Source organism: Eupeodes corollae, chromosome 1, assembly GCF_945859685.1.
Source record: "Eupeodes corollae chromosome 1, idEupCoro1.1, whole genome shotgun sequence".
Taxonomy (NCBI): domain Eukaryota; kingdom Metazoa; phylum Arthropoda; class Insecta; order Diptera; family Syrphidae; genus Eupeodes; species Eupeodes corollae.
The window spans coordinates 74,547,851-74,557,419 of record NC_079147.1 but is presented as its reverse complement, the minus strand read 5'-3'; the positions used below and the strand labels follow the sequence as shown (position 1 = coordinate 74,557,419).

The 9,569-nt window shown below is 38.2% G+C and overlaps 1 protein-coding gene across 1 annotated transcript; it reads left to right on the top strand.

The window, feature by feature from the left end:
* The first annotated feature begins 6,869 nt into the window (after positions 1-6,869).
* On the top strand, positions 6,870-7,274 carry LOC129940424 (uncharacterized). The gene has a single exon (XM_056048747.1). It carries the CDS (start codon positions 6,870-6,872, stop codon positions 7,272-7,274), a length of 405 nt encoding a protein of 134 aa, XP_055904722.1.
* Positions 7,275-9,569: the final 2,295 nt, after the last annotated feature.

Below are 9,569 nucleotides of genomic sequence, written 5' to 3'. Positions count from 1 at the left end.
AGAAAATCCGATTTGGCCAGTGCGAGATTAATTCCAAAAATGATTTAATGCTCTGCACAGATCGTCCAAATTTATAATAAATTATAAATAAAATAGTTAAGTAAATTTAAAACGTGTTTGAACTTACATTAAAAATTGAGCGATCCATCCGAAAATGGCTTTGGAAGACTTCATTCGGGTATTTTTCAATTACTTTGAAAAAGTTTTTTATCTTTGGAATATTCCTCCTGGATGAAATTTGTATGAATGTTTGCATTCTCTTGAGACGTTTTACCCTCGAAATCCGCATTTTTTGAAGAAATGTAATATTTTTCGATTCATTATTATCAATGAGAGTTTTTATTAGTAAAACATCCATCACAAAGCAAAAGAATTGTTTTTAAACGTAAAACTTTTTGCCAATCATCACTGCATCGTAATCAGCTGAGCAACGATCAGCATCGCAAAAAAGCAGTGATGCCTAATCACTACCAAAAAGTTTGACGTTTGTGAATTTACCCTTTGATACAATAATCCGAGGTGAATTCTGAAATTTAAAGAATTTAGTGGTGGTTATTGATAATCAGTGAATTAATTATAATAAACTGATGTTGAACATGCTTTTCTTAAGACAAAAATGTACATTGGTTCGCTATCAACAAAATTATTACAAAAGTAAAGCTTAAAACTCTCTTTTTCATCGAAAAACATAAAAAGAAAAATCTGAAAAATAAACAACTTTTTCACCTCCCCATTTTGTTGTTGCTTTGCAAAGTGCAGCTAGGCCACCGCATTATTTTGTTGTTTGTTTTCAAATCTATTCATGGACTAATTGTCAAAATTACAAATACAAAAATTTTAACAATCAGGTTTTGGGAGTGAAACGTACGAAAGATTTCCATCATGGTAAATGGAGTATTTTTGCTTCTAAATGTATAACGTACAGGCTTAGACCATCCGTTTATTCTCTAGTTTGCAGCTAGGGACCGGGTCTTTTGTCCCAACTGTCACGGACATATCTAGTTATCCCAAAACAAAACATCGATTATCTTAAGGTTTGGTATCAAGTGGACGACGGGAATTCAGCCCTGTTTATTCCACAGTTCACTTTTTTTAAGTGCATGACGGACAAGTCTTAGGCTTACCGGTAATTCACTTGTTTGTTGTTAGGGACAGGGAACGAAATCCCAACCGATCATTCCGGGGTTTCTGTCTGAGAGCACTGCTTATCATTCCCTAACCTTTGTTAGTGTTATATCCCTCAAATTGATTCGGAAACTACTAGGTTCTTGTAGGCTCTGAATGTTCTCTATACTTAACGAAGCGAATTCTCCTCTTAACCACTAGATGTTGCCCCTTATTCTAAATGACCTACACAAGTGTTTATTAATACAATTATAACTATTGCCACGTACTTATTCTAATATAACACGATATTAGAGTGAAAGAGATGAAGAGTGTATGCACATTAAGCAAAACAAAGTGTTTGAAATGCCTTGTCATCTTAGTTTTAACTTTTAAGAATCTAACGATAACGATATGGTTACAAATCGGAGTTCGAAAACTAAACACAAGGTTTTTGTCTTCTTTGGGAAAAAACTTGGACACCGATGACGAGCCAACCTCAGCTTCGTACAAAAAAGCGTCACATGAACCAAAGTCTAAGAATAAAACCTCGAAAATTGTTTTCAATACTTTAAAAAGACAAATCTCTATCCACAGCAAGATTTCATTTCCCTTTATATTTAAAGAAACACCGGTAGTGATTGTCCTGAGGCGTATATTATGAAGAAGGCTAAAAGTTGGAATCAAATATAAGTATTTCAAAAATGGCACTTCCTTTTAAAGAAAAAAATTTTGCCAGCTCTGACTTTTTGTTTTTTTTTTTAAGACAATTATTTTCTCCAATAACAAGGCAGAGCATTATAAATTGAGCGTTATATCTTTCTTTTGAAACAGACTTACTCGTATTCGAACCGATTGTTTTCGTACTTAACTCGCTTTTTAGATAATTGATCACTTTCAATATCCTTTTATTTCTTTCTCTACAAATTATCCTGCAGTGTGTAAGAAACGAAATTTAAACCCGATATATTCATAAACCACTTAATTTTCTCAATTCTCTATCTTCCACCTTATTCAACTCTGATGTCTATTAAGGACTGACCAGCTTCGTAGAAATAATTTTCAAGAAATCTTTCAATCGAATATAAATAAATCCACAGCACGTCCCATCATCAATTGCCGACACAACGTGCAAACAACCAGACGATTCTTGACGATTCGACTTGACTCAACTCAACTATGGTAAACTCAGCCAGTCAGACAAATGCGTCGAAAGATTCAATGGCATATCTATCACACATCATCATCTTCATTTCATTCTATACCGAAACTGAAGACCGAACTATTATTATCAGTCTGGCAAATCACGATAATCAAACTATGATTTGTGGTTATTGATTTTGATGCCATTACCTGGCACTTTGTTCCTTCACTATGCTCAATGGCAGTTGGCAGTGTTCCAATGCCCACGCGGAAAATGATAAATCTTCTGCAATACTTACTTTTTCGTCTTCTACTTCTCGTTGGATGACTCTGCCAGAACTCGATGTGATCTTCAAGCGCACATAAGCCTAACTGGCTGGCTGGTTGACTGGCTGGAGATTCAATGGCCAAGAACATCAACGTGGTTCTTGATCTGTTCGCTGATCGAAAAATCAACACAACACAGCAAAGCTTTGTCGTTGTTTTTGTTAGTTTTGTTTGTTTCGGATTGATCAACCAAGACGTAAGGACGCTAAAGAATATCTGTGGAACCGAGCTTGGCCAATATGGAAGCCTTGATTTGTAGCATTCATTACAGCGCATTTACGTTTGGAAAATTCCTCGAGGGTCGATCAGAAGGTCAGCAAATAACGCCATGAATCCCCAACTGAGTACACCATTCAAACGGCAGGGTGGTGAGTTCCAACCTCCAGGTGGTGTTCAGTGTTCATCGTTCGGTCTTCGGTGTTGGATGTTTGTTAGAATGGTGGAGTCAAGCTGGACAACTGGACAAATGAGAGATTTGATTAACAATAGTTTACGGCCGTAATAGATGAGGCTATAGCAAGCAGTTCAGGATTAGTGAGGTATGATGGCGTGCAGCGCACACTCTTTAAATAGCCCCAAGGGAGGGAGCAAACATTTTTCCTGAGAAATGACCAAAACATTTGATATCATTTGTTAGATTCTATTTATAGTAACTATTCTATCCTTGCACGTGCGGTTGATGTGGTGGCGTTCTTATGAACAACGCTTAGGCATTTTGTTTGGGGATTCAATTGCTCGAATCGACGCACACTGAAAGTCTGAATTGGGATTTGTTTGCTCTGTGCAGTGATCAGAAATAATCAGCGGTGCTATAGATATGGAGTGTAGATAGTTTGAAGATTAATAGCCCGGACGTTGTGTTATGTGCAGCGGAATTATTCGATCTTTGTTGATTCTAATACGGATACAGATAGAAAGTAAATGTTTGATTGCAATTTAGAGATTTGGTTTATGAACTTAGGCAAATAGATGGCTTCCATATAATCTACTTGTCCAAAGTTATGCATGTTTCCATGGAGGATTAAGATGATTTAGACACCCTCGAAATGATAATAATAGAAGCAGGAGCACTCTGGTACCGCCGCCGGGTGTTTGAGAGTTTTCTCCAAGTCTGTACGAATTTTTGAGTTAAAAGGGTGGTTAAATTTGAAGGGCCGATGTTGAATTTGAACAACACTTAAACGTCACGTTTTTTCTCTCCATTTCATTTGACATTTCTCCATTTCAGACTCACTTAATTTGAACAATGAAAAGATACACAATCGATCATTGCGTTAAAGTTTTCCAGGCTTCTTATGAAAATGAGCGTTCAAATAAAACATACACTTCGTGATAGTTTGGTTGGATAGCCGTCCACATCGTCGCGTCCTCGAACCCAACCTCTCACACTCGTCGTTGATTAACCACTAAGTATAAGAACCTATGTTTACTTGCATACAAGTTGCACTTGGCTCAAGAAATGATCAATGTTTGAAGAAAATCATTTTCAGTGATAAGGCACATTTTCACCTCAGTGGATTGGTAAATAAGAATAAAAATCCAAGACTGATTGTCGAAAATCTAAGAGTGACTGTTTGATGTGGTTTATGGGCTGGCAGCATCATCGCAGTTTCTATGAATGGTGTTCACTATCGAGGGATGATAACGATCTTTTTATGGCCCGAGTTGGGTATGGATGTGAACGATATGTGGTTTCAACCTGACGGTGCCACTTACCACTCGGATAACAATGGTGGTTTTGCAGGATAAATTCAATGGCCGTTTTATCTCACGTGGTGGCGATGTTAATTGGCCGCCAAGACCATGTACGTTTAGACCATCAGTTGGAGGCCATTTGGACAATATTTTTTTCCATAAAAAATTGAACCATACCAATATTACAATAATAAAAATAAATGACAGTAATTTCCTTGAAAATTTGTGTTTTCTTCAAAACTAACATCTGTCCTTAAAATTTAAACACCCTTTAAATTAAAGCCAGGTTAGAAAAGTGTGAAAAATTCTTACATTTGATCCAAAAAAAGCGTCGTTATAATCGAAATAAAATATTTAAGATCCTAACAAAAGGTCATCTGTGGTCCATAAAACTCAAAGCTCTACGATACCACTCATGTGTTGAAGGTCGAACCCTTTTTATCCAACTTTGGGGCATATCAGTTAGATTGACCATTAAAAAATGAAACAGTATATATAAAATTGGTGGTGCAACAGTCCGTTGAGAAATGGGGCCTAGTGAGTTACAACTCTCAACCATTCCTGTGTGCGAGTAATGTTGTCAGGAATTTAAGCAACACAAGTGACGGTGCAAATTTAAGAGTTTTAAGTTTCCAAGAGGTTAACGAGAGGATGACGACGTTCCGTATCAAGGGCAAATTCCACAACCTAAGCTTTATCAGCGCTGGTTGACACTATCAAGCAAGAATTTTAAAATACTTCCAGAAAATATATTTTGGATACCGAAAAACTTAATCTGTACATTATCATATCTTGAAACGTACGTACCTACAGATCAACCGACATTGGCTCGGATCACTTCCTGTTTGGCGCCAAACTGTGGCCATAACCATGTAAGCTATTTGGCAAAGTCAATCATTAGGGGGAAAGTTAACGAGCTGAAGAGCAACGTGCTACTGACCGAAAAAGCATCGTTTTGAACGATTATGCTGCCTGGGGTATGTGCAGCAATTGATTGTTATCATTGTTGTCATTCCTGTTGACTGCCCATGTAAACGATGTTCTTTAACATCGTTACAAATTCTTTGTATTTGATTTGATGTGCTGTAACAACTTCTAAAACCAAATTGCTCGTCAGAAAGGAGGTTTAAATTTGGAACAAACTTTGAAATTTGATTTTTTGTGACTTTTTCATATATTTTGCTTATGCTGTAATTAGTAACATAATAGGTCTGTAGCTTAAAGAAACATCTGGAGGCTTACCAGCTTCCAAAATAGGCATAACTTATAAACTTAATATTGAAGTTTAAGACATAAATTGAGTATAAATGTTAAGTACCTAGTTCCGTTCTGCTATAGGTTTTTCAAATAAACATTTTTGATACCATCTAAGCCTCCCACTTAGATGGATCCGTCAAGTTTTTGCGAATCCAAATCAACCAAAGTGGCAGCTTATATTATGGTGAGAGAATCCGAATGATCAACTCGACACTAATCGATTGACGAACGGTGACATATGGCACCCGCGCTGGACCATACTTGGCATTGCGCACTCTACACCAATGTGCTCAAGACAACTATGACATTATTATTAAGCAAGAAGTAGAGGCAAATGAAGCAAGGTATAGCATCGAGAAAGATTTGTATGTTGATGACTAACTTTCTAGTGCTCCCACTCCAGCTTCTACAACAAGGCCGCATGCATCTTCAAAATTGGCAATGTAACAACAAAGCAGTCGTTCAAGCAATCATTAGTCAAAGCGACTCAGGTAAGAACCCATTAATAATTAACGCAAAAAGAATCCTCTATTTTAGGCTGTCAATGGGATAGTGAGTTTGACAAGTTGTCATTCGACATCAGTTTAGACGAGGATACGACACGCATAAAACGAACGTGTCTCAGCGACATTGCGAAGCTCTATGACCCGACGGGATTGTAAGCACCAGTTGTCATTAAAGCAAAAATATTTATGCAGAGGCTATGGTCGGCAGGCGTTGGTTGGGACCAAGAGATTCCAAATGAGCTCCTCCAAGAGTGGTCAGTTTTTCGGCACGACTTGTTCCAGTTGGTAAATCTGGCAATACCACGACATATGGGAATCCATCCAGGGCAGCTATCTATGTTCGTACCATCGTTGAGTTTGGCCAGGTGACAGTCCGGTTGCTCGCATCCAAAACCCGAGTAGCCCCGGTTAAGACGATATCAATTCCTAGGCTCGAGCTTTGTGGTGCTCAATTATTGGTGACAACAATAAACACGAGAGGCGATGGAAATGATGAATGTGGAATATTTTCGGTGGACTGATTCAACAATCGTTTTGGCATGGCTACAGGGTGAGTAACGCACAACACAACAACGCATAGTGAACCGTCTAGAGGGCATCATATTACTACGGCACATAATCCAGCAGATTGTGCTAGTCGAGGGTCAACACCTTCGCAGCTTCAGGCTCATACACTCTGGTGGACGGGCCCTGGTTTTCTTCAACAATGTAATCTATAAAGTACGTCAAGTGATTATACGTCAAGTCATTATACTCACAAGATGGTCTTCAACACTTACCACACGAAGAGAGGTTACCGGTTGTGACTCATACACGCATAGAACATACGGCTTGTTCATGACCCGACGCCGAGATGGTCTGGCGATCAATTTTCTGGATCGAACGAATTCCCTCACGAAGATAAAACGGAGGATGGTTCATATTCTTAACGCACTTTATGCTGGCTGCAAGAAGCGAATAACATACGGTTCCGACATTTGCAGCGTGGAACGATTACATCAGGCAATGCAAGTATTGACACGTTTAGATCAAAGGCAATGGTACAAACGTGATATAGAATCATGCAATCAGGTGAAGAACTTACCAGGCTCCAGCACACTCAGTTCATTGAATGCATTTCTCGATGAAGGCATCATTTTGCGATTTGGTGGCCGGATCAAACGGTCGACATTGGATGCGAGTCAAAAGTTTCCAATTATCCTATCGATAGAAGCCGAACTATCGTATATGATTGTTTGCTGAAGTACATAGCACAACTTTACATGAAGGTGTGCATTTAATGTTGCAGATCATTCGACAAACGCATTGGATCATAGGAGGCCGGGTACTTGTAAAATCATTCATTCATAAATATGTCACATGTCACTTACAACGAGGTAAGGTAGCAATACAGAGAATGGGTGATCTACCAAAGTATCGTGTTACTCGACATCGTTCATTTCTCCATTCCTGCTACGTCTAGGCGCAAAACGATCAAAGACTGCAACTGAAACGTACGTTCTTATTTTCGTATGTTTAGCGACAAAGCGGTTCATATTGAACTAGCGACTGTATTTTTAACGTAGGCATTTTTAAATGCTTTCACAAAGTTCACAAGCAGAACTCCATTCGTGTGAGGAACTCCATTCAGATAATAGCACAAATTTCCAGGGTGCAAATCGTCATATGGAAGGGACTTAGAGGCATGGTACTGCGAGCATGTGAAAGATCAATTGAAGCATCGTGGTACAACGTGGCACTTTATACCACCATCAGCCCCTATTGATTTGTCTTCTAAGGCAAAACCAGTGTGCTTTTTTAAATCTTGAAAGTATTGCACATTTCTTTTAATCTGACCATAAAATGTCACAAAAACAGGATTTTGGTCAGAGCTGAGAGCTTAGAAATAAGTTGGTTTGGTTTTAAGACATGGTACATTTGACACAGACAAATCAAGACTACCACGTGAACCTGAAGGATAATATGTTGGACAAGGAGGGTAAGAAATATTAATTGGAATTGACAAGGGCAGACTTGTTAAGATATTTCCCCAAGCGTTTGCTATCAAAAAACCACCTTTTTTCAATCTTGGGTTAAGCATTTTCTCTTGAGGTCAGAAAAAGTTCCACCAGGAAAGTACACAGACAAAGTTAGTATTGATGTTTGATTTTTAAGCATAATTTCAATACCAATACTTTCAACAACTCGTGTCGGAATTATTGGTAAAAGTGAATGTCGAATTGACTTCCGTACTAAAATTTGCAAGCCCACCACCCATTTGATCAATTCTATCCAACCAATAGTGTTTTAGTAATTCAAGGTTCATAAATCATTAAATATTTTAGTTCCCAAGACATCTTGTTACTTGTCAATTGCTTTTGAAGCATCAAGTATAATTCATGTCAAAAGTTATTATCGAATCTTGGAAGAATTGTGAATTCCAAAGTAAAGAAAGCTAAATTTAGGATGAACCTTGTCATAACTAGATTATTAACTGCTCAACAATGAACGAAGACCTACTCAGCTTTGTTGGTAATTCAATTAAATGGAATGGTCTTTTAAGGGCATACATTTATACTTAAAAGAATATTAAAATTAATTTCGTCTTGGCATAAATACATCTTCTTAAAATGGAAAATACATTTTCATCAACTTTTAAGTTTATGATAAAGCAAACTGCTTAAGAGAAAATAAAACATGTAGGACAGACGTGAAATAAGACCAAACCAAAACCATTTATACCCAATCAAGCAACAAGTGTACGGAACTAAACCTCACGAAGATGCACTTCCTTTCCTCATCTGATGCGGTGGAGCATCACGGACCGGATCTCAGAGGCAGCTGTTCCCTGCACACAGGTTTACAGTATCTTCGCTTGGTGTATAACATACCTCGGTCGTCGATAGTCGAAGAGAGTAATTAAGCATTAATAAATACCAATAACATTTTTCCCAGACGCAGAGACTCTAATGTGTGATATTTCGGTTCAATGAAGATAGCGTAAGTGTTTGTTTGGTTTGCTGCCTTGCCCATTTGCACACTGCATATATATTTATATTCGCCTTAAGGCCGCCAACAGTGAATTCGAAGTCGATCTGAACCAGCTTGGCCAACAACAAGATGCTGGCCAGCGATATTGTAACTTTATCTTCATATTTAACAGTTTAATGTGCACCACAGTCCTTATAGTGCCATCTCAGAAATAGTAGCTGGCCTGGCTAGTTGACTATTGACTTGCAGCAGCCTCCTCTTAAGCATCAACAACAGGAGCAGCAGCAGCAGAGTCTCAATCAGGTACCTTGGAAAACAGTGGGTAATTATCGTGGTCGTTACTTTAGATTGGCCATATGCTATGATTTTAATTGCTCACCTGGCTTCGATCATTGTTTCATCGGCTACACTAAACACACTTACTACACGATGTTGCACATAGGATTTTCACAAATGGACCACTCAAACACACGACGATGCAATGATGGAGTGCGGGGGAAATTATAGTCATAGCCACATCGTATTCCACATGAATCGAAAGTACCTTTGAAGAAATTGGAAGACATT